This window comes from Leopardus geoffroyi, chromosome A1 (assembly GCF_018350155.1).
Source record: "Leopardus geoffroyi isolate Oge1 chromosome A1, O.geoffroyi_Oge1_pat1.0, whole genome shotgun sequence".
Lineage (NCBI taxonomy): Eukaryota > Metazoa > Chordata > Mammalia > Carnivora > Felidae > Leopardus > Leopardus geoffroyi.
In genome coordinates this window covers 111,401,428-111,425,294 of record NC_059326.1, presented here as the reverse complement: position 1 = coordinate 111,425,294, position 23,867 = coordinate 111,401,428, and the positions used below count along the sequence as shown (strand labels likewise).

The following is a 23,867-nucleotide window of genomic DNA, read 5'->3' as shown; positions in this document are numbered from 1 at the left end:
GGTCTTAGCTCTCTGGGTTCACTATCCCCTTTCAGATCTGATGAAAAACTAACCTCCAGAGGGGAAAAAAATAAATGCACGCTTAACACAGGATTTTGGATAATAACTTCTGGGAGTCCATAGATCCTCTGGATTATAGGTAAAAAGCCCTAGCCTAAGCAGAGTGAGTTTTTTCAGGGCACCAATAAAACAAATCCCTCCAGTCTGGCCAGAGCAGTGTCCAGTTTGGTCCTACTAACCTGGTGATGAAATTCACAGACCCAGAGTTCTGTTGGTTAACAGGCCCACACTTCCCATGCTGTCTGTTTTTTAATTGCAAGAACTCTAAACATCATGGCCAGAGAAAGAAGAGAAGGACACTCTAGTGGCAAGTCAGAGGAGCTTACTTCTCATTCCACCATAAATGCCTACCAATACCTCCTACCTTACCTATCTGCAGGGCTACTGATGGCTCAGGTGAGAGAGGCAATGTCACCCAGAAAGACAAAACTAATACAAGGACTCCTCATCAAATGGCAATTGGGGGCTGAGTTGAGCCCACTTTCAGAAATCCTGAAATCTTTTATCACTGACATTGATGTGATTAAGATGGCAAAGTAAACAAACTTACTTTAAGGTAACTTATTCTAGGGGCGCCTGGTGGCTCAGTTGGTTAATCACCTGACTTTGGCTCAGGTCACGATCTCACAGATCATGAGTTCAAGCTTTGTGTCAGGCTCTGTGCTGACAGCTCAGAGACGGGAGCCTGCTTCAGATTCTGTCTCCCTCTCTTTCTACCCCTCCCCAACTCATACTTCGTCTCTCTCTCTCTCTCTCTCTCTCTCTCTCAAATAAACATTTAAAAAATGTTTTTAAAGGTAACTTATTCTAAGAAGAGAAAAAACGGTTGCTAATGAACTAATTTTCTTGTTTCTCTTCCTTGCTAGGTCAGCTACCCTTCCCCCAACTAACAAAAGAGAAAAAAATTTTAAGCTCTTAAATACAAACATTTAAAGACTTATTATGAAATCCATTTACTATTAAGAACCAGGGGCGCCTGGGTGGCGCAGTCGGTTGAGCGTCCGACTTCAGCCAGGTCATGATCTCGCGGTCCGTGAGTTCGAGCCCCGCGTCGGGCTCTGGGCTGATGGCTCGGAGCCTGGAGCCTGTTTCCGATTCTGTGTCTCCCTCTCTCTCTGCCCCTCCCCCGTTCATGCTCTGTCTCTCTCTGTCCCAAAAATAAATAAACGTTGAAAAAAAAAAAAATTAAAAAAAAAAAAAAAAAAGAACCAAAACATCTATTTATTAGTTTTACAGTGACCCACTATAGGAAGGAGATCATGTAAAATTCTTATTAGTCACCTAAATATGTTGTCAAGTCAGATCATAATGGAAAAAAATTAAATTTTCTGTGTCCACACTGAGTAGCTGCAAAGAAAACTATTAACCATGCTGGAGGCAATGCAGCGGTCACCTGAAGTCAGTGGAACATGCTGAGCTGTTTTTGTCCACATACTCTGCCATGCACATCTCCAGTGAAGTCGGTGGTTTGCACTCTGCGCTCACCACAGGTGTCTGCGCAAGAAGAGGGACATGTCCAGGACTGTGAAATGGAACCACGTCATCTATAACACAGTTGGTCCCCCTGGAGACACACCTTCTAGAGGACCCTTTGTGGTGGACTTAATCTTTTTTTCTGCAGGAGATGGGGAGAAGGACAGGGAAAGGCATAGGATTTGGAGAGAACACACTTGGGAGAGAACACACATAGGATTCGAGGCCTAGCTTTGTTCAGCTGGGAGATACTGAACAAATCACTTAGCTTTTCTGAATACTAGTATCCTCCTGTCTATGATGAGGGTATTACAACATCTACATGTCGACATTTTTTAAAGACTTAAGTGGAAGAAATCTTGATTGCGAAGGCACCCAGCATAGAGCCTAGCACGCGGCAGCCACTCAAATCATGTCTGTTTATTTATTCCTCTGAACCCCACAATTTTAATAATCAGCCCTTTGGGAACAGGTAAGCCTCAGCCCACACTTAGGTGTCAGCACTCAACTTGTTTTCTCACCTTAATGGTCACGAAACAGAGTGCTTATCTTCCTCTATCATCGAGCTATTTTAAATTTCTCTGGTTAAACACCTTCAAACTGCCAAAGGGTTCTAACAAGCAAGCGAAGATGAAATGGCAAATTTAATGCAACATTCTCCCACTAGGTGGTGCTGCGTGTTAAAACTTGCCATCAAGTTAATTTACCCTAATACATTAATTTCTAACTCAAAAAAACTGACGGAACGCCGCGCGGAAGACGAAAGAGCAATAGACTTGTCAAGACCAAAAAAAAAAAAAAAAAAAAAGATAATTTATTAATAATTCCTCCAAAAACATCACACCCAAACAAATGAGTTAACTCAGCGGGTTTCCGGCGAGCGCGCCCTGCCGGAGCCGGTTCCTGCTCTCAGCGAGCGCACAATCTAGCTGCAAGCGTCTTTCGTCATTTCAAGTGACTCTAAGCATCACATAGTTTTACAACTACTTTTCGTACTTTAACAAAACTCGTCCTCGGTTTTTGTTTTTTTGTTTTGTTTTTGTTTTCCGGACAGCAGTTTTCGTAGCCAACGACGGGATCTGTAAGCCAGGAGGAGACGATGGTGCCCCGCACCCGAACACCTCCCCATCAAGGTCCGAGGCCTTGGGGGGTGGCCCGGGCCCGTCCCTCCGCCTCCCGCACCGCGGGCCCCGGCACTCACCTTGGCCGAGAAGCCTACCGCCCGGCCCCGCAGCATCGCGAACAGGAGTCGCAGCGGCCCCCGCGCCCCCCGCGCCGCCGCCATAGCCACGGGTCGAGGGCTGTCCGGCGCGCTGCCTGCGCGCCGTCCTCTGGCGTCCGCGGGGCCCAGCTGGGAGCCGAGGACAGTGCGGAGGGCCCTCAGCCGCCGGTCAGGCCGTCCCGCGGGGCCCCGCGCAGCCAGCCCCGGAAGGCCCCCGGGAGCTCCGAGGCCGCAGATGGCGCTGGCAGCCGACTGGCCGGTGCGACAGGCCCCCGCAGGCCCTCGCGCTCTCAGGTCCCGCTCCGCGCCCGTCGCTTGGTGCTTGCACGGGATTCGTTTCGCTCCCGTGCGGCAGAGTGGGCCGGCTAGCTTGCGCGCCGCGTTGCGTTGCGTTGGGCGCTCAGGTGTGACCTCCGAATCGGCTCTTCGGCGTCCGCCCCGCTGGCCGCACACTCACGGACAGCCTGTGCCGAGCTCCCTCCTGGGCGGTGAGGCGAAGAGCCAGCGCCGGCGGCAGGACGTCGCGGGCGGGGACAGGAGGCGATGAGCTGCGGGTGGGTGCTCGGGCAACGCTCCACTTGCTGCTCGCGGAGGGCCAGGAACCATAGTGGTTCCGAACGGGGCTTGTAAGGTAGGGAGCCGAGGCTGCGAACGTAAACCCCGCTGTGTCTTTTTCCCTAGCTGCTGAGGCCTTGGCACGCTGGCTCCTCTCTGCTGGCCCAGATACGACAATCTGGAAACCTGGCTCTTAGTGCTCTCTAAAAAGTAGCTCATAGTAGGCACTCCAGGTATGTAGTAGATAGATTTACTAATTATTATTTGGGGGGGGGGTATTCTGTTACATAGGTATTTGCTAATATTTTCTTATTCCTTTTTCATGGCCTTTTTAAGTTTGTTTATTTTGAGACAGCACACGGGGGCGGGGCAGAGAGAGGGAGAGACAGCGAATCCCAAGCAGGGTCCGCACTGGCGGAGCCTGATGCGGGGCTCAAATTCACAAACTGAGATGATGACCTGAGCTTAAATCAAGAGTCAGACGCTTACCCAACTGAGCCACCCAGTCGCCCCAGTTGCCTTTTTTTTCTTTTTAATGTAATAGCACGTATCATAAAATTCACCTTTTAAAAGCGTACAATTCACTGGTTTTTAGTATATTCACTTGTACCTTTTTTTACCAGTTTAAGCAAATTAATCAGTTTTGCATAGGATTTAGCAATGTATGAGAGTCCAATCAGTTCAACTTAGCAGTCGCTAGCAGTTATAATTCCCAATATGGAGTTGGGGGGAAAAGACTTTTTGCCTTAAAATATGCTAAAATTAAGACTTCTTCCACAACCCACCTTTTTAGCTTTTGCCCACTTGACAAAAACTCAAGGGAGGAATCTCCAGACCCTGATCCAATACCACTGGTCTCAAGACATTCATCTAAGACACCCAGGATTCCTTTGCCTGATGTCTCAGGTGGGCAGAGACTGGGGATGGAATTGAAAGTTGCATTTTATTTCCAGTACCTAATTGGGGGAATACAATACAAGTTTGTATTCTACAAATTTGCTTATTAAAGTGAGAACTGCAAAATGAAACTGGTAGGTGTGAGGTAACAAGAGAGTCCTCATCATTTTCCTTCCCTAAATCCACTGTAGGAAACTGTGGCATCTCAGGTCTAGTTATGAAAAGCAGCAGTAGTAATGCCAGTAGGACCCAGAGGAAGTGATGTCTACCAGTAGTGGCTGTGAATACTCTGCCTTCTTGTGTAGGTCTCCAATTAGTAGGATTTAAGTTCTTTAGCAAAAATTGAGCACTTCCTGTATAGTGGACACTCTTGGGAAAGGCAGTCTCCTCCTCACAGTCCTTTAAGCCCTACTCAACTAAATAAGAATGGGCCTTGGGCCTAGAATACTTGCTTACCAATATTCCTAAAGAGCCTATGTAGCCTGTTCTGGGCTTATCACCTTATGTGGGAATATCCTTCCCTGTACCAGACTCGGTATGTAATCCTTTGTTCAGATTAAGCACTAAGTCAAATATCCCTGGGGCATGTTCCCCCACCCCGTTTCAGTATTTCACACTCCATGGGTAGGGGTGACTTGTGCTTAGGCACTAGAGTGGCACTCAGGCCTTTGGCTGCTGTGGAGGACCAAGGCACACTACTGGAGCTGATCTTGGCTGTGTCTCTTCTGTGAGTAAAAATGCTGTTCATGCAGTGCTTGTGTTGTGTTTTCCTTGGCAACCGATACTACATAGTAGGCAGAAGTGTTTGGACTTCTGTACCTGGTGACTAGCATGATCTTTGCTGTCTTCCATGTAGTTGAATCACGGCCCTCCCCATCCCTGGCATGGGTACCAGTGCACTGTGTTCTGCTAGACAGATACTATGTTTGGCTAGGGTGGTTTAGTAACTCTTGGACCTTCCTTCCTGCCTTCTGCTTCCCTTTCCTTCAGTACCATTGCCTCCCAACTGATCTCTCTACGCTTGAACCTCCTGTCTAGGGAACAGCCCTGCTCCAATTTCCCTTCAAGGCAAACCCAGAAAGATTGTCTGAGCTAAGTACTAGAAGCAAAGCCATGGATCTTTTAGTCATCCTAAGAGCCTTTCCTCAAACTCCAGACTAGAGTAGGGCCCCCTTACATTTCAAAGGTATGAAAATACCTGTATCTTTGATAATCTCCAATCTGGCAGTGTGCCCCTAAGGAAGTGAGACAATACACAACCATTAAAAAAAAAAAGTTAAGTAATGCTGAATCTACTCAAAGACCTATTAAGTAATCATGGTTAGGAAAACTACTTGCAACAGTGAAATATTTGTTAAGCAAAACAAAATAAAAAGACCAAAGTGCTAAGTGATGGCTATACTGTAATTATAACTATGGGAAGCAAAGGGGAAAAACGAGAGGGAAATGTATTATGATGGTCCCTCAGGCCACGGCATAGAGGCAGGGCAAGGTTCCAGCCCACCAGAGGCTCCTCCAGTCAGCATGCTTACGTTTGAAGCTGGGTCCCACCACTGGAAGCTGCCTGACCAAGAGAAGTTACTTGAGGCCTCATTTATTACCCTTATGTAAAATAAGGAATTGTAATACTAGTGTCAGTCTCCTAGAGCTCCTATACCAGTAAACAAAACAGAGTATGTAAAGCACTTAAAATAGTACCTGGAACACATATAGTAATACTCGAGTGTTAGTTGTTATAAAAGATGGAATCAGGGGCGCCTGGGTGGCGCAGTCGGTTAGGCGTCCGACTTCAGCCATGTCACGATCTCGCGGTCCGTGAGTTCGAGCCCCGCGTCAGACTCTGGGCTGATGGCCCAGAGCCTGGAGCCTGTTTCCGATTCTGTGTCTCCCTCTCTCTCTGCCCCTCCCCCGTTCATGCTCTGTCTCTCTCTGTCCCAAAAATAAATAAACGTTGAAAAAAAAAATTAAAAAAAAAAAAGATGGAATCACTAGAAGTTCTTCTTAAATTCTTAAGTATACATACACATACATGTAAAGGTTCAAATCTCAGCTTCAACAACTTACTATGTGTGTAACCTGGGCAAGTTACTCAATCTCTTTCTATGCCTCAGTGTGTTTATTTGTAAAATGAAAATCATAATGGTACTGTTCTGAACCAGTGTCCTCTCCTGTGAGTGACCACTCCAGCCACAGCTGTCCACAATATAAAGTTATACATAAACTCCTGTCCATTGTAACATTCTGAAAGGTGACTCAACTACGGTTCCACTTCCATAGAATGTAGGGTGCATTAGAAAATGAAATACTCTGTAACACTGTAAACAGTATAAAAGTTAATTATCATTTTGTAGTTAGATGTCATGTCTGAATTTAAGGGATCTTTTAGAAGGAGCTTTCCAAAACGTTGGAATAAATTGTATGTTCTCTCTTTTCTACATGTGATCTACACTAGAATAGAATCAACTTGTGGGCAAGAACAGTGTTAGATATTTCTTATGGCTCTCACTAAAACTAGCACAGTGCTAAGAACATATTAAGGTTCAGTTAATGCATGCCGGTTAGGGAACTGTGACTAAAATTTGAGTTATGCTTTAGCCTAGAACTGACAATAAATAAGCTTTAGTTAGGTAACAACATTTACTTTCTCCTAACATCCGCCTTATCCAGAAACAGCTTAAAGCACTTCATATTCTTTCGGTGAAATGAGAGATCACAAACACCAAAGCAGTTGACTCTTCCATTTTCCCAACAGTTACTCAGAAGGTCACACTTACCCATTCTACTTATTCTTCCTAACAGAACACTTTCCTGATTACAGACTGAGAGCAAAATTGCAAATGAAAAGAAAAACCTTCTTAGACATTTATTTAAGGAATCAAGAGTTTTCTAAAACTGTAACGTGTACTGTCATTCTACTCACCATACCACCTGAACACAGCTTTGCATTTCAAATTGGACTACTCTCTTAAAATATTGGATTATTAAAAACAACAACAGTGAACTCTACCGAGTATTTTTGCATTTGCTTATTGCAGTATTAATTAAAACAATTTATAATTTTTAACACATTTAACAGTTCAACAAATGCATGATTCTTTTAATCTGCCTGAAGTTGTAAGAGGACACTTCACTGGAGAAAATGTATGAAAGTGCAGCATTAATTTCTGAAATTCCTCATCCGACTTCTTTTAGTCCATCGCTACTCCGCATGCTCCTGCTCTTGTCCTGGAATGAGCCACCGGATGCTCTCAGTTCGAATGGTAGCATACATAATAAAACTAATTAAAAAGAATAAGGAAAATACAAGCAGCCAGTCCACACTTTTTATCAAAGTGCTGGGAAGAGGGCCTATTTGGTCAGCTTGAGTTACCACCACATTTTTCTTGGCTTCTATACCTGAAAGAGAAATCAGCTGTTTCAAATCAGATAGAAAGCACACTGCTATAGATCTTTCTGAAGTATTTTGCATGGCATGCAAAAAGATATGCAGTCTTAAAATAAACACTACCACCAGTATATCTGGGATGGGTTTCATTTGCCTGTTGGTATAATTTGTACCTTGCCTTTCTCCCACCACATCAAAGAAACAGGAACCCATTCAGCAGTTCAAAGCCTAAACACTCGAATTACTGTGAACTCCTCAGAAGGGTCTTAGTGCATTGTAAGAGCTGTATTTTCTTTTTTGAGACCAAAATTCAACAAGTAACTGGTAAAGCTACTCTCAGGGACCTACAGAATGTTTTCACAGGTTCAGGAATGCTAAATCCAAAAAGTTTTTTTTTTTTTAATTTTCTTTTTTTTAATTTTTGAAAGAGACAGAGCACAAGTGGGGGAGGGGCAGAGAGAAGGAGACACAGAATCTGAAGCAGGCTCCAGGCTCTGAGCAGTCAGCACAGAGCCCAATGCGGGGCTCGAGCCCACAAGCCGTGAGATCATGACCTGAGCCGAAGTTGGATGCTTAATTGACTGAGCCACCCAGGGGCCCCAAATTCAAAAACCTTTTAAATAATTTACTGAAAAAATTGTTAGAACTACCCACCACTGAGATCAGTGATTACCAAAGATGCTGTGACCTCTCAATTTCACTTGTGTTCTAGGTTTTCTTAGAGCATTGAGCAAAATGGCTCCCTCTCTCCCTATCAATCTGATTGATAATCAGGGCTCTGGTACTGTAAGACCTGAATAGCTAACTATCTGATAACAAGCCTCTTACTCCTATGAGGTAACTGAGCTCTTGGTTCTTTAGTATAGATATAATTAGATGCAACTTAATATATATGGAAGGCATGATATAACTTATTTTTATTTCCAATGAATTTACTTCAGGAAGAAGTGGGATGCTCCTAATTAAGGCATTAAAGCTTCTAAGAAGCAAATGTTTCCAAAGAAGAAAATTTCTTATTATATAGTGTTCAGACTTATACAGAATAAAAAATAAGGTCATATGTTTTGGCAAATATTAAGGAATTAAAATAGCATCTGCAAATAGATGAATAAATGGAACACCACATGGCAACACAAAGGAAGAAAATACAACCACCTGCAGTGATGCCAATGAATCCCACAAACATAATGGTGACTGAAATAATCCAGACACAAAAGAATCCATACTGGACACCTGGGTGGCTAAGTCGGCTAAGCGTCCAACTTCAGCTCAGGTCATGATCTCACAGTTCATGAGTTCAAGCCCTACATCAGGCTCTGCACTGACTGTGCACAGAGCCTGATTCAGATCCTCGGTCTCCCTCTCTCTCTGCCCCTCCCCCATTCATGCTCACTCACTCCCAAAAATAAACATTAAAAACAAAAAAAAAAAAGAATCCATACTGTATGTCTCCATTAATATAAAGTTCAGAAACAGGTAACACTAGTCCATGGCGTCAGGAGTCATGATGGTGGTTATCCTTGTGGGCAGGAGCAGCAGTGCTGGGGAGGGGCGGGTGCTGGTAATGTCCTCTGTAAATCTGAGTCCCAGTTACCCAAGGTATTCATTTTGTGAAAACTCATCACTCACAACACCAATGATTGATGCACATTTTTGTGTAAATATTATACTTAAGTGAAAAATGTATGTAAAAAGTTATCTATAGTTGTATGGTATGTGAATTCTAAATCAATAAAGCTGTTTTTTAAAAGGTATCAGTACTCATTAAAATTACCTATTCATGTTAAGCTTGCCACAATGATTGAGATTTTTTTTTTATTTATTATTTTTTTTTTTTAATTTTTTTTTTCAACGTTTATTTATTTTTGGGACAGAGAGAGACAGAGCATGAACGGGGGAGGGGCAGAGAGAGAGGGAGACACAGAATCGGAAACAGGCTCCAGGCTCCGAGCCATCAGCCCAGAGCCTGACGCGGGGCTCGAACTCCCGGACCGCGAGATCGTGACCTGGCTGAAGTCAGACGCTTAACCGACTGCGCCACCCAGGCGCCCCTTTATTTTTTTTTTAATGTTTATTTATGTTTGAGAGAGAGAGAGACAGAGGGAGTGCAAGGAGGGTAGGAACACAGAGCGGGAGACACAGAATCAGAAGCAGGCTCCAGGCTCTGAGCTGTCAGCACAGAGCCCGATGCAGGGCTCGAAACCACAGACCACAAGATGATGACCTGAGCTGAAGTCAGATGCTTAACTGACTGAGCTGCCCAGGTGCCTCGAGACTTTTTTTTTTAATTTATTTATTTTGAGAGAGAATGTAAGAGGGGAGATGGGGGGGGGGGGGGGGGAGGGGCAGTGGTGAAGGAAGGGGAGGGCAGAGAGAGAATCCCAAGCAGGCTCTGTACTGTTGCCGAGGGACTTGATCCCATGAATTGTGAGATCATGACCTGAGCCAAAACCAAGAGTCAGATGCTTAATCAACTGAGCCACCTGGATGCCCCTGATTGAGAGACTGTTAGCAGAACCACAACAGTTCATTAGAAAAGAAGGTTTAAAATAAAATCCCTTCTACAGCATATTATTTCTACATACCTGTCTGGTTAAAAATGAAGATTTTCAGTGTTTCCAATGTTCGGTCTGTATGATTAAATCTAGCCATTGGTTTAGCTCCTTGAAATAACAAGATGTTAGGAACAGCTACGGTGCCAAACCTGGTAGAAAGGCTATGAGAGAAAGAAGTCAGTCAGAAAACCTGAATTAACAGCAGATTTTCTCACACAATTACCTTATCAGAATGGAGAGCAATGAATGACAACGGATCAGCTTCCTGTGACCTATAAAGGTTTCTGATATTCAAACTATATGCTTCAGCTATTTCTGACCTTTTTCCTTATGGGTTGAGGTTGGGGGCATTCCTGTTCTGCTGAGTTGCTTTCTATTATAATAAGGAACTACCCTCAACACAGTTATTCCACTTTTTTTTTAAGTTTATTGATTTATTTTGAGAGAGAGAATGAGAGAGTGAGAGAGCAAAGGAGGGGCAGAGGGAGTGGGAGAGACAGAATCCCAAGCAGGCTCCACAGTGTCAGCACAGAGCCAGATGCAGGGCTTGGTCCCACGAACCATGAGATCCTGACCTGAGGTAAAATCAAGAGTCAGACACTCAACCAACTGAACCACCCAGCTGCCCCTCCAGTATTTTTTTTTCTAGTAAACTCTACATCCAACATTGGGCTCCAACTCACAACCCCAAGATCAAGGGTCGCATGCTCACATGCTCTTACTAGGAGCCAGCCAGATGCTTCTAGTTATTCCACTATTTAAATTGCTAACTGCCAAAAGAGATCAGACTAGAAAATCCTAATTCATGGACAAAGCACACTGTGTCAATTTACTTAACGGAAGAAATTTCAAACTCTCCAGAATGCCCAGCTCTATCCCTCATACAAAAGTCAACTTATAGTAAGCAATTAGTTTGGTAAGTCTGCACAAGGGAATCTATGATCTAGCAGACACACCAGGAAGTTCCCAATTGGGGCAGGATGTAATACGATCTGAGTGGTACCATTTCACCTTTACATAATACAGAGTAGTGGTATACGCTCTGGAGTCAAAACGCTCAGGTTGAAGCCTCCGTTCCGCCACTGAACCAGCTGTGTGAACTTTGGGCAGACTGTGTAACCTCGAAGCCTCAGTTTCCCCTGTTTGTAAAATGACAGCATTGGGTAATCAGGATTTCTTCTTTTGTAAACCTGTTGTAACTTAAATATTAACATATGAGGCAGACACACGTCCCAGGCCATATAACAAGTATGCCCTACTCTCCATGATTAAGGCGCTGTTGCAGGCGCTGAGAAGGATGCAAGAAGACGAAGGAACAAAGCAGATGATAAAAGCTGGCAGGGAATGGGGAGTAGGTGGGTGAGACCGAAACCCGGAGCACTAAACTGCTGATGGGAGCCAGCCCTGCCAGCTTGTGGACAGGGGAAGGCCCAAAGTCTGACACTAACCTAGACTGTCCTTCCCATCAGTCTGTCCCCTTGGGCCAGGCCATGTTCATATTTCCCTGAAGCCCTTGTGAGATCACTAACTCACTGAAATTTCTTTCTTCCTAAACAATTTGTGCAAAACATTGGCAGTTACATCACCCTCACTGAAGCTGAGTAGAGCACAAATTTTTACTCAAAATTTTCATTCAAGGGGCGCATGGGTGGCTCACTCGGTTAGGCATCTGACTTCAGCAAAGGTCATGATCTCACCGTTCCTGAGTTTAAGCCCTGTGTCGGGCTCTGACAGCTCGGAGCCTGGAGCCTGCTTAAGATTCTGTCTCCCTCTCTCTCTGTCCCGCACCTGCTCGCACTCTGTCTCTCTCTCTCTCTCAAAAATAAACATTAAAAAAAAAATTTTTTTTTTTTTAATTTTTACTCAAAAAAGTTTTACTCAACTTCATTTTTACCATCTTGACCATGTTCCAGACTTTCCAAACTGACTCACACACAATCTCCTGTGATCTGCTAAAGGGCATATGATTTCGAGGAGGTGGGGCACACTTGACAATCCATGCACAGTCACAGCACTTGGGGGAAACACATAACATCGTAACAAAGTAGTTCTTTATAACTTACCTCACTGAACATCTAAAAAAGACAAAGCCCACGGAACAATATATAACAAAAGTATATTTCATTTTAAAGGGCTAAATTAATTCTTTATATTAATTTATTGACTGTCCACTAAGAAACATGCATGCACGAATAAGTGTAAACAAGAGGAAAGAACAAATATCATATGACTTCACTCATATGAGGACTTTAAGACACAGAACAGATGAACACAAGGGAAGGGAAGCAAAAATAATATAAAAACAGGGAGGGGGACAAAACATAAGACTCTTAAATATAGAGAACAAACAGAGGGGGTGCTAGAGGGGTTGTGGGAGAGGGGATAGGCTAAATGGGTAAGGGGAATTAAAGGAATCTACTCCTGAAATCATTGTTGCACTATATGCCAACTCACTTAGATGTAAATTTAAAAAAATTTTTTTAAATAAGAAAAAAAATTTTTTTAATGAATAAACATTTAAAAAAAAGAGAGAAAGGAAAGAAGAATGGGGGAGGGAAAGAAAGGAAAGAAAAAAATAACAAGTTAAGAAATAAATCCTTAGCCGACACAGAATTGGATGCTGAGTTGGGCTATTAGGAGTGGAAACCTAAACTGGGATTGAGTCTCAGGAAGGTCACACTTATGACACTAATTTTGCTAATTCAGTCTGGCCAAAACCCTAAATAATCCTCTGGCCCCTCCACTGCCATCAGACGGAGCCACCTTTAAATTCCACCATGCAGAGAACAATCCCTCCTCTTAAGGGGCCTCCAGAGAGGGAGGCATCAGCTCCCCGAGAAGTCTGACAATCCTTACCACTCACCCTCTCTATCCCTCCCACTACCCCACACCTACCTGCTCTGCCTCTAACTGAACTGATGATGACCTCCAAATAACCACAACCCTCATCTGGAAAGATGACATGTAAACTCTATTGAGGGAACATACCTGCTGTGCTGAGATGCATCCAGTGCCAAAAAATGAAGAGCTGGAAATGCCCGGGGCAGAGAATTAAAATGAGGGGCCAAACTAGCAGAAAATCGGCACCACGGGGTGTAAAACAGGACTAGGGTGCAGTCACTACCGTTTGGGTTTAGAAAATCCATGAGGTCCTGTGGTAAAAGGAACAAGTGTCAAAGTCAGCAGTAAATGTGCACGTACCTTTTTCCGGACAGATGTCCGAGAAACTGTAAACACCACTGCTTCCAAGGCGAGGAGGAGGGACACCAACCCAAGGGAGATGTAGGGCATCCCCTTAAGAACCTTTTGGATTTTAGGGGCACCTGGGTGGCTCAGTCAGTTAAGTGTCCGACTTCAGCTCAGGTCATGATCTTGTGGTCTGTGAGTTCGAGCATCACAAGGGGCTCTGTGCTGACAGCTGAGAGCCTGAAGCCTGCTTCAGATTCTGTCTCCCTCTCTCTCTCTGCCTCTCCCCCATTCACGCTGTTTCTCTCTCTCTCTCTCTCTCTCTCTCAAAAATGAATTAAATGTTAAACAAAAAAAATTTTAAAGGGGCACCTGGGTGGCTCAGTTGGTTGAGTGTCTGACTTTAGCTCAGGTCATGATCTCGCAGTCCATGAGTTCAAGCCCCGTGTCGGGCTCTGTGCTGACAGCTCAGAGCCTGGAGCCTGCTTCGAATTCTGTCTCCCTCTCTCTCTGCCCCTCCCCCAATCACGCTGTCTGTCTGTCTGTCTGTCTCTCTCTCTCTCTCTCTCGCACGCTGTCAAAAATAAACATTAAAAAAAATGTTTTTAAATAATAAAAAAAAGAAAAAAAATTTAAAAGAACCTTTTGGGTTTTGAACCATATGAATCCATGAAACAGTAGAAAAGTATTATGAAACGACAAATTATAAACTTTCCTGTAAGCTTTCTTGATACTACTAGAGAGCAATATTAGTATTTTTCATAATTCAACAATTCAAATACTAAGTAGTCACAGGACACAGGCTACTGTCCCAGCCTCTGACCTGTGCCTCACACACAATCTAATGGCACGATTAAAGCACTGTCATCTCCACCATCATCTCAGCAGATCAAAGTCTGTACTAAGCAGTCAGATGAATGTATTTGGCCAGAGGCTAGTTCAATTTAAGGGTGCACCATCCCCGCTACCACCGTCACTCAGACTGCTAAAGTGCACTCTCCTGGCCATGTGTGTGCCAAGAATCAGTCCCACAGAGCACTCAGGGGAGGCAGTGAGGCCAGGGCTGACCCCTGCACTTGGGAGGGGCTACGGATGCTCAACGTACCACACATCCTCATCGAAAATAAGCAGCCACACCTTGCAGAGCTAGGATTTCTTCTCTTACATAAGCAGACTGAACTCATCCTGCTATCTGGCTTAACAATCTTACAGAAACAGTCAGTGGTTATCCCAGTGTTCTCTTTGGAATCATCCTTTATGCAACAGGCTGGAAATGCGTGGCTGGGATGGGGACGATGGTCTCATCTCTCACTCTGGAGTAAATACTGGAGTCATATTCTTTGGAGGAAAGAAACTTTTCATTACTAGAACATGTTTCCCAGGAGTATCACCGGTCTAAACAATGCTAAATCACAATTTCAGTAGTTCAGGTATTTTTAAGTTGCCTCTAACAAAGACCTCAGGGAAGAAGAAAACTGCTAGGATTCTGATGCCAAGTGCCTATCTGTGCACTGGGATTTTCATCATGAGGCTTGGTGGTGAGGGCACCCCAAGGTGACTAGGCTTAAGCCACCTAAAAAGCATAATCAACACTAGTCATATCTCTTCCTGTCCCTACAAACATCAGAGACGCAAGTCAATTTTCACTGATGCAGCCCTGCTTACAAAAGGATAAAGACTGTGACCCTCCATTTGAAGGTTGAGAATATTAAGTCATAAAACCCACATACTGAAAAGATGAAAAGTGCTAAACCATTCTTTCTTACCTGTGACATATTTAAAATTTTCAGAGTGGAGTTCTCCAATCCAGTCACATTTCTCTCCTCACAGTTCACCTTGGGGGATTTCAGACTCTCGGTGTTATTGGAGTCCTCGGGCGGGGCTGGATCCGCGTCAGCCACTTCGGGCTCCGGGTAATACTCCTCTTCTCGGTCAGGGAAGCTCGCCCCGGCGCCATCCAGAGAGAACAGATGCTCTCGGAGACTGCAGCGTGAGTCCTCCTCCCCTCCGGCCCCGCAGGTGCCGCTGCTCAGCTCACGGCCCAGCCTGGCCTCAGCCTCAGCCTCCCCGGGGATCACGGACAGCATCACCACGTGGTCACCACCCGTGTCCAGCCCCAGCACTGCGCTCGCGTCTCCGGCTGATCTGTCCTGGCCCGCCTGGCCGCGGGAGGGCTGCTCCTCAGCCACCGACAGGGCCCCTGCCTGCAGAGCTGGCGCAGACTGTTCCTCTGACGGCAAGTGACTGTGTTCCTCTGCAACTAAAACGTGCCAGCATGTTCACAGTCATGTCACTTCAGAGCACATGAACCCCAAAGATTTGCAGTTCTCCTGAAATAAGAAACTCTCTCCTATAGGGAAAAACGGTAACCTGTCCATGAAACTATCAGAGGACCACCCCTAGTCTCCAGATCATGAAGGTCACCAGGAGGTACTAATCAATGCCAAATATAAAGTGGACAAATAAATACACAGCTTCATGCAAAACCTGAAACCTGCTTTATGGATTATAAGCAAAAACACTCCAGGGCAGACATCCAATTAGGAAAATACAACACAAACACTAACAATTTCATTTGTTTGATGAGACTATCTGACAAAATAATGATGCCTTTATAGAAAATTCCACTACGGCAAAGCATCTTTGCGCACATTATAAAAGCTCTGTGAGACCGGCAGCACAAGGGTCACCATCCCCACCAAATAGGTGGACCAAGCTGAGGCACAGAGAGGTAGTGTAATGGCCAAATGCACACAAGCTAGTAAGTAGCAGAGCCAGGTCAAGGAGTTAAATGTCCTGGCTGCTCCTCCAGATTGGGCCTTACCCTCCCCTCCCCTACATGATACCTCCAGGGTTGCTGTGCCACAAGGCCTGAGAACACTACCTGGGGTGGACTCTCCAGCCAAAGCCTGCTGCCCTTGGGCTACTGCCTGTAGGAGTGCCAGGAGGTGGGCTCCTCAGTGCAGGGACAGCAGCAGGGGGAAGGAGGACTTTCCTCTCACTTTGGAGCCATTAGACAGAGAGTGGGTAAAATGCTCAGGTAAGGGAAGTCTAGGGCAGTCTTATACATCCATTGAGCAATCTCCACTCACTTCTGTAACAATGACTCCCACCTTCCAGCTCCCATGAACTCAACAAGAGCTGCCAGACTCTATGCCAGGCACCGACCAGGGGAAACAAATGAGCCCAGCCACACTCAGACAAACTCATCATGTGGCTGGGAAACCACCAGCCAGGTAATGGGCTCTGCCATGCCAACTGCATGTCCCCAAAGTGTGACTAACCAACTGGCTTCAAAGTTGGGAAGGGGTCTGGGAGCTTCCTCAAGTATGCACATTTGTAAAAGTTCTCCAAGAATATCCCCATAGAGATTTACAGATTCATTCACCAGTTTAAAAACATTCTCTGAGAATTCTGTTTCTGGATAAGATGGGGTAAAAGGGACCAGATTTACCCTCCATATTGAAAAATGTGAAACAGTTTCCCAAAAAAGGCCAAAAATGTTAAACAGTTTCAGGAGACTAGTTAGCAGGCAACGAAGGACAGGGATCACTGAGAAACAGGAAGAGAAATCAGTGAGGACAGCCCTACAAATGCTCCAGCTTACCTCCCGCCCGAGGGAGTTCCTGCCATGGCTCAGGAGGGGAAAGCAGGCAGTCCAGGAGACTCCTCAAGTTGAGGATAAAGTACTGAGGGTTCAGAGAGACCAAGAAAGAGTTTGTGGGACAGAGTAAGTGGAGATGGGCAAGCTGCAGAGACAGGATTCAAGACCTGGAGAGAGACCCTCCCCGCACCCCCTCAAGGACACCAGTCAACATCTGCATGTGAGTAAGCTCCCAAAGCTGGGGGAAAAAAACACTCAAAAGGATTAGGATCACACAGAGTTTAGAAAAGCACCTGTTCCCACCAGCTAGACTGGAAAACCTCACAATTCATGGAGAACTGGGGAGGGTACACAAAAATAGAGGGGTACAGGGGCACCTGGGTGGCTCAGTCAGTTGAGCATCTGACTTTAGCTGAGGTCATGATCTCAGGGTTCTTGAGTTCCAGCTCCACATTGGGCTTTCTGGTGTCAGCACAGAGCCTGCTTCCAATCCTCTATCTTCTCTCTATGCCCCTTCCCTGCTTGTTCTCTCTCTCAAAAATAAATAAACATTAAAAATAAATAAAAGAGACTGCTTCTTTTAAGTTTATTTATTTATGGGGGGGGTACAGAGAGAGAGGGAAAGAGAATTAAAAGAGACTGCTTCTTAACCTCAACAAGGCAATTACAGTTTGAGGGATGCAAAGGTGAAAATTACTACCTTACTGGCAGAAAGAAGATGTTTGGAGAATAAGGGTAGGGGCACCACGCCAGTGCTGCCAGGGAGCCATAACCTAGGTCAGATCCTTCATACCCTTCCAATTTTGTTCAGAAGACTCTGAACCAGCCACAGGTTTTCCACGATGGTTTCTGAGGCAGGGAGCCACATGGGAAAGGACCAAAAACAGCCAGGGGTTCGAGGGCCAGCAACCCATTCTTTCAATAGGAAATATTGCGCTCATCTAAAAATGGAGAAAATACCACAATACAGAAATTCACAGGGCTCCTGTGCAGATTAAATGAGAAAAGATGTATGTAGTACCATGCATGTGGTAAGCACTCCATAAATGATCATCACCCGCAGTTTTGTGGGTTCAAGGCCTGTAGTGATGATGATGACTGAGGTTTACGATTCAAAGAGATGGAAAGGCACTATAACTAAGTTCTATGAATTCCTCTGCTAACTACATTCTAGAGTTCTCCCATCCCCACTCACGCCCCTCAGTCCAGGCCACCGCCATTTGTTACCTGGACAATTGCTGTAATACCCAATTGGGCTCCATGGTTGACCCTCTCTTCCCTCTCCAGACCCTGCTCCTCACAGCAACACAAGAGGAACTGAGAGCTAAAGGCAAGTCTGATCATGTCACTAAAACCCTTTCAGTGGCTTCCCCTTGCCTGTGAATGAGTCTACAGTCCATAGCAGTGATACCCAGGCACCACGTGAAGTGGCCACTGTCCCCACTCTCAACAGGCATCACCAGACATTCTGTTCCCTGCACACTCATGATCTCCTCCACCTACTTGTCCCAAGGGCTGTTTCCCTGCCAGGAAAGCCCTCTACTCTCCTTCTGGCTAATCTGACTCATCTTCGAGGGTTTTCTTTCTGTTTTTAAATTTATTGTTTATTTTGAGAGAGACAGAGCACAAGTGAGGGAGGGGCAGAGAGAGAAGGGGAATCCCAAGCAGGCTCCCAGAGCCTGAGGTAGGCCTTGAACCCACAAAACTGCGAGATTATGACCTGAGCTGAAATTAAGAGGACACTTAACTGACTGAGCCACCCAAGCAACCCTCATCTTTCAGATCTTACCACTTACTTCACCACTTTAAGGTGAACTTCATCCTCCCAGACCCAGACCAGAGGTGTCTACCATTGCATCCAATCCACCCAATAATGCCATGGGATTCTCCCTGAAGGATTTAGCATTTTCCACTCTTGAAATTTACTTCTTTGTAGTCATTTAATGCCTGCTTTCCCCATCATACAAGAGAGCAGTCCTGTTTCTCCATTTGGCTCACCACTGTACCTCAAATGCCCAGCAGAGTATATGACATAGGATGGGTGCTCAGGAAAAATCTGCTAGTTGACTGCTTAGTGAAGACAGGCATGGGGTGCTGAAGCCAGGAGTTCATTCCTGTGCTTTGACACCTGGATAGCACTGCTACCTCTAGGTGCTAATCTGCCGGTGGTGTCCACTAAGACAAAAAAGCCTTGGATTTTCAGCCCCCTAAAAAGGACACAGCTGGTGAAAAGTCCCTCTGTCCTCACCCCATTCATGGCCTGGCCATGATGACCAATGGCCCACCTTAAGGCTAGTGTTTCTTCAGGTCTGCATGCACATGACCCAGACTGCCAAGTGGGCTCCCACTGACTTTAACACTAAGTCCCCTGTGCAGAGAGCACACTCAACTTGGGCAATCTGAAATCAGTAAAGTCACCACCAACGTATGGGCTGGCTGTGAAGAAACGAAGAGCAATGGTAAGGAACTCCAAGGCCAGTAAAGCAGAGAGGGAGCAAGTTACCATCCACAGACTCTAAGAGTTCAGAAACAGAAACAGTCACAGAACCTTGAAACAGTGAGCTTAGCCTTCTAGAAGCTATGACTTTCCATGGACGGACAGAGCCAAGCCGTGATAATCCCTGGGGGAGGGAGCTGAGAGAATCAATATCCTGACCTCACTCTCCCCTCATTCCAACCCACAGAGGGGCAGGAGGCAAGAGAGCCAGTTATTATGCCATACAGGACAGCCACTCAGGCACAGCACAGGGTAGAGAAAACTAGAGAATGATCTGAGAAACAAACAAAAGTTATCCAACACATGCTGTCCCCTCTCTGAAGCTGGTGGTTAAGTGCAGGGACAGGGAGGTGTAGTACAGAGGTCTGATCATGAGGTAGGCAGACATGGGCTTGAAACATAGTTCAACTTCCGGATGTTGAAGACCTTGGCAAAAGACTTACTGATGCCGAGTCTCAGTTTCCTGATCTGTAAAATGGGGACCACAGCAACAATTGCTTCATAAGCATTTGAAAATTCAGTAAGATGATACTCATGAAGCACTAAGCACAGCACCTGGCACATAACCAGGGCTTTCATTAATAACATTTGTGTTACTATTCACTCTTCTCCCTGATACCCAGCTACCCTGCCTCCTTCCAGGACACCCCCACCCCAGGGGAAAGGAAAGACCTGCCTACTCCTCTAGCGAATTACAGGCAAGGTCAAAGGGTCTGGACTTTATTAGAACTGAGGAGTGGTGTGAGGCAGCCCTGAAGGTTAAGACCCCACTCCTGGCCCCAGCCATGCCTCCGAGGTGGCTGCCTCCCAACCTGAGAATGCCCTGAGAGCATGCCACCGCAAGCAGTGGGTTACCCTGGGAGTCCCCTGTATTTTTCTCATCTGTCCTTCATACAGCCACTTGAGCAAGAGCGGCCTTCTTAGAAGAGTGACCCAGAGACACCTGGATGGCTCGAAGGGTTAAGCGCACCACTCTGGACCTCAGCTCAGGTCATGATTTTGCGGTTTGAGAGATCTAGCCCCAGGTAGGGCTCCTCAATGACAGCACAAAGCCTGCTTGGGATTCTCTCTCCCTCTCCTCTGCTTGCCCCCCCCCTCAAAATAAATAAACATTAAAAAAATGTTTTTAATTAAAAAACAAACAAACAAAATAGCGATCCATCAGGATGCAAAGGAAAGGGTGGGCTCTGCAGGTAAACAGACAACCTCTGCCATTACCCGAACCTCCAACTCAGGCGTCTCCACTTGTAACACGGAGATACTCTTGGCGCCTATCTCCTAGGGTAGCTGAGAGGACTACCTGAGACAAGGCACTGTTCCGCCTGCTAGGAAGGGCACCATAAATGGCGGCTATTCGTTATGATTTTTATCATTCATAATAAAAGCTAAGGCTCAGTAAGCGCTAATACACGGTCACTCCTGGCTGACTGACGCCTGCTGCTGCGGGAGCCGGAACGGGGTCCTCGCCACCCCTGACCCGGAGAACAGACCACCGGCGTAAAAGGTCGCGACGATGCGGGAGTGGGCGCGTCGGCCACCCCAGGAAGGGCCGAGGGGCGCGCCGCGGGCCCCCGCGCAGGTGAAAGAGCGTCACCCCGACAGACCTCCACCGCGCCCGGTCACTTCACCCGCAGCCGCCTGCCGCCCCCGGCCACGGCCCCAGCACGCACTCACCCTCCAGGCCGCAGGCAGGAGGCCCCAGCACCCAAAGCAGGAGCTGCCACCAGCCGAAGAGACGCATGGCGCGGGGCGGGCGGCTGGCGAGACCACCACCCAGGACGCAGGGCAACCCGCGCACGGCTACGCGCGTTGCGCTCCCAACTCCCAAGAGGCCGGGGGAGGGGAGTCGGGAGCGCGAGCGCGAGCGCGATTCCGTGCCGCCATCTTGGCAGCTGGCAGTCGTCGCGGGCGCCATCTTGAGGTGGGGCGGCCTGCCTGTGGCTTGTGGTTCGGGGCCTGTGCGGTGGGACCTGCGGCTGTTCAAGAGCCGGACACGTCGGGTCTCTTCGAACTTTCCTGATCCCCAAGTCTTAGACGGGGTTCCAAAAGAAGGCTGCGGCCCTCTCGGTACGCGCGCGAGCCGATCTGGCCGCCAGCAGCACACAATACGCCCGAGTGGCTCTTCATTCCCTAAAAAGGCCCAGAAGCCTCGTCCTTTCAATGCCCCGAATCTCCTGCTTTACCCCTGCTACCCTACCTACAGTTGCCAGGTAAAATACAGGATGCCCAGTTAAATCTGAATTTAACAGAAACAACGAATAGTTTTTTACTTCCTATTCTCAAATGTTACTGGGTCCTGTAATTTTATTTGCTACATCTGGTAACCCTAACCATACGTCCTGCGAACTCTGGGGCAGCGGGAAGATTTTGTTTCGGGGTTGGTTTTAACTAACCCACCTGCAGGGCAATCTTCCCCCTCCCTAATCTACCCCCAAGACTGGATCCTAGAAGACATTGGGCCACCTCTAGCCTACAGCCAGAGAGGTCCAGAAGGAAGAAGGCCTTGTTGGCGACGGGAAGTGTGCAATAAAGGAACAGGGTTCCGCATTCCAGAGCTAGGCAGGGGCAGGAGGAGCAGGGGAGCTAAGAGACAATACCCAGAGGAGATGGAAAGAATGGCTCTCCTTGTCAGCAATTAGGAGCTAGAGCCTCCTAAAATCAATAAAGCAAGCTTTGAGCGGACAGCAGTGCTGCATTAGTGTAGAGTGCAGCTTTGAAACTTATGTTAAGAGGTTGAAAACAGAAATAGATTTCAAAGATCTTAACGGGAAACCAGTGGTAGATGAGGCAACGCTGGGAGAAACCTAGGCTTTTTAAGCCTTATGGTGAATCCCAACTCCAACATCTGTAACACTGTGTGGGTCATCAGCAAGTTACCTTACTTTTCTTAAAGTTTAGCTTCCTCCTGGGCTCATTTGGTTGAGTATCCGACTTTGGCTCAGGTCATGATCTCTCCGTTGGTGACTTCAAACCCTACAGTGGGCTCTGTGCTGACAGTGCAGAGCCTGCTTGGGATTCTGTCTCCCTCTCTGCCCCTCCCCTGCTCATTCTCATTTCTCTCTCTCTCTCTCTCTCAAAATAAAAAAATATTTGGAGGAAAAAAAATTCAGTTTCTTCATCTGTAAAACAGGATGAAATCATATAGGGTTATGTAGATTAAATGAGATGTAAAGTGATGAGCATAGTGCCTGGTGCACAGTAACCACATCAGACTGGTAGCCATTATTATTTGGATCATACAGTTCTAGTGTAATAACTATCGTCCCCTTGTTCCCTTCAAAGATTGTTAAACTAGAAAGATGCATCATCAATCTGACCGAATGATTATTCTTACTTTCTAAATAGGCCACCAGGGTTTTGCTGTAGTAAGTTCTCAAGTGCCTGTGGGTCCAGGAGGATCTGAGACAATGGACAACATGGAGGAAAGAGCCAGCAGTTCTAAAGCTGATCACTATAGTCATCATTTGGCTAAACTACCTCCTTTGCCTTGTATGTAATAGCAAACCGTTCCGGGAGTTTTGTTTGTTTGTTTGTGTTTGTTTTTTAAGTAAGCTCTAGGCCCAATATGGGGCTTAAACACACCACCCAGAGATCCAAGAGTCACGTGCTCTACCAACTGAGCCAGCCAGGCACCCCAAACCTTTCCTTCTTTAGATTATCCTCTCCCCTAGCCTTCATACCTAATTTGAAGGTGCATAAAAGTCAACAGGACAGAGGATTAATAATAAAAAGGAGAGTGATTTGATTTGTCTTGACGCCCCAAAGTGGATGTCCTGTGTTTACTACTCCCTTTTTATTATGTCCTCTCCCTTCCTGTGTTTGTGCTTTGGCTGTTTGTTTGGACAGGTACACTTGCAGATGAACTGTTGTCTTCCATTAAATACTTTATGTACACTCTAATGACAACACAGTAAATACTGTCAACAGGATAGAAGGCACATTTGGCTGTCTCACCACCAGGTGGCACTTGCACTTATTGTCAGCAAGAAAATTGCGTTCACATTGGTCTTGAAAGCTCGATTTTACTTCCATTTCTGAGGAGAGACGAGGTGACATCATCCTCTTCCTCTGGCTGAAAGGAACACCATTCGGCCTGGGATTGTTCATTCATATGAATGATAATTTGATAATAACTGAAGTTGTTAATGCATAACTACACACCTGCATGCCTGGTGTTTAGTTTGTCCCTCCTGATAGGTTTGCCTAATTTTTTTTTAATCTGATGAGTCATAAAAGCACATCTCTCTCTCTCTCTCTCTCCGCCCCCCCATGAACAAACAAGTGTTGACTTTATTTTTTTTTTTAAGTTTATTTATTGATTTTGAGAGAGAGAGTGGGGGAGAGGCAGAGAGAGAGGGAGAGAAAAAATCCCAAGCAGACCCTGCGCTGTCAGCACAGAGCCTAGCTTGGGGCTTGAAACCACAAACTGTGAG

The 23,867-nt window shown here is 46.1% G+C and overlaps 2 protein-coding genes and 2 long non-coding RNA genes across 6 annotated transcripts in view; 2 read left to right on the top strand and 2 right to left on the bottom strand.

Moving 5' to 3' along the window:
* Positions 1-2,924, bottom strand: part of PCBD2 (pterin-4 alpha-carbinolamine dehydratase 2) — a 53,253-nt gene extending 50,329 nt beyond the window's left edge. For both annotated transcript variants that reach the window (XM_045489420.1, XM_045489429.1), the window contains exon 1: positions 2,735-2,924. In XM_045489420.1, coding sequence (XP_045345376.1) covers positions 2,735-2,818 — 84 coding nt within the window. In that variant the 5' untranslated portion in view covers positions 2,819-2,924. The remainder of the gene's footprint in view (positions 1-2,734) is intronic.
* Positions 2,925-3,193: 269 nt separating this feature from the next.
* LOC123603931 lies at positions 3,194-7,213 on the top strand. 2 transcript variants are annotated; one of them, XR_006715114.1, is made up of 4 exons: positions 3,194-3,309; positions 3,437-3,543; positions 4,104-4,216; positions 7,007-7,213. It is a non-coding gene; the product is annotated as an uncharacterized LOC123603931 (long non-coding RNA). The 2 variants fall into 2 exon arrangements; XR_006715115.1 differs by lacking the exon at positions 4,104-4,216.
* On the bottom strand, positions 7,056-21,364 carry TXNDC15 (thioredoxin domain containing 15). Its single transcript, XM_045489351.1, has 5 exons — positions 21,109-21,364; positions 15,100-15,593; positions 13,136-13,299; positions 10,178-10,308; positions 7,056-7,603 (listed from the first exon to the last, which is right to left on the bottom strand). Exons 1-5 carry the CDS (start codon positions 21,347-21,349, stop codon positions 7,407-7,409), a joined length of 1,227 nt encoding a protein of 408 aa, XP_045345307.1. The 5' UTR covers positions 21,350-21,364; the 3' UTR covers positions 7,056-7,406.
* A 113-nt stretch (positions 21,365-21,477) lies between these two features.
* Positions 21,478-22,953, top strand: LOC123603935. Its single transcript, XR_006715116.1, has 2 exons — positions 21,478-21,644; positions 22,780-22,953. It is a non-coding gene; the product is annotated as an uncharacterized LOC123603935 (long non-coding RNA).
* The last annotated feature ends 914 nt before the right edge of the window (positions 22,954-23,867 follow it).

Coding starts and splice junctions, on each gene's coding strand:
- TXNDC15 (XM_045489351.1), bottom strand. CDS start 21,349: ATGGCGCCCGCGACGACTGCCAGCTGCCAAGATGGCGGCACGGAATCG. Junction 13,300..15,099: donor AAATTTTAAATATGTCACAG/GTAAGAAAGAAT, acceptor CTTTTACCACAG/GACCTCATGGATTTTCTAAA. Junction 7,604..10,177: donor CTTCATTTTTAACCAGACAG/GTATGTAGAAAT, acceptor TTTCTCTTTCAG/GTATAGAAGCCAAGAAAAAT.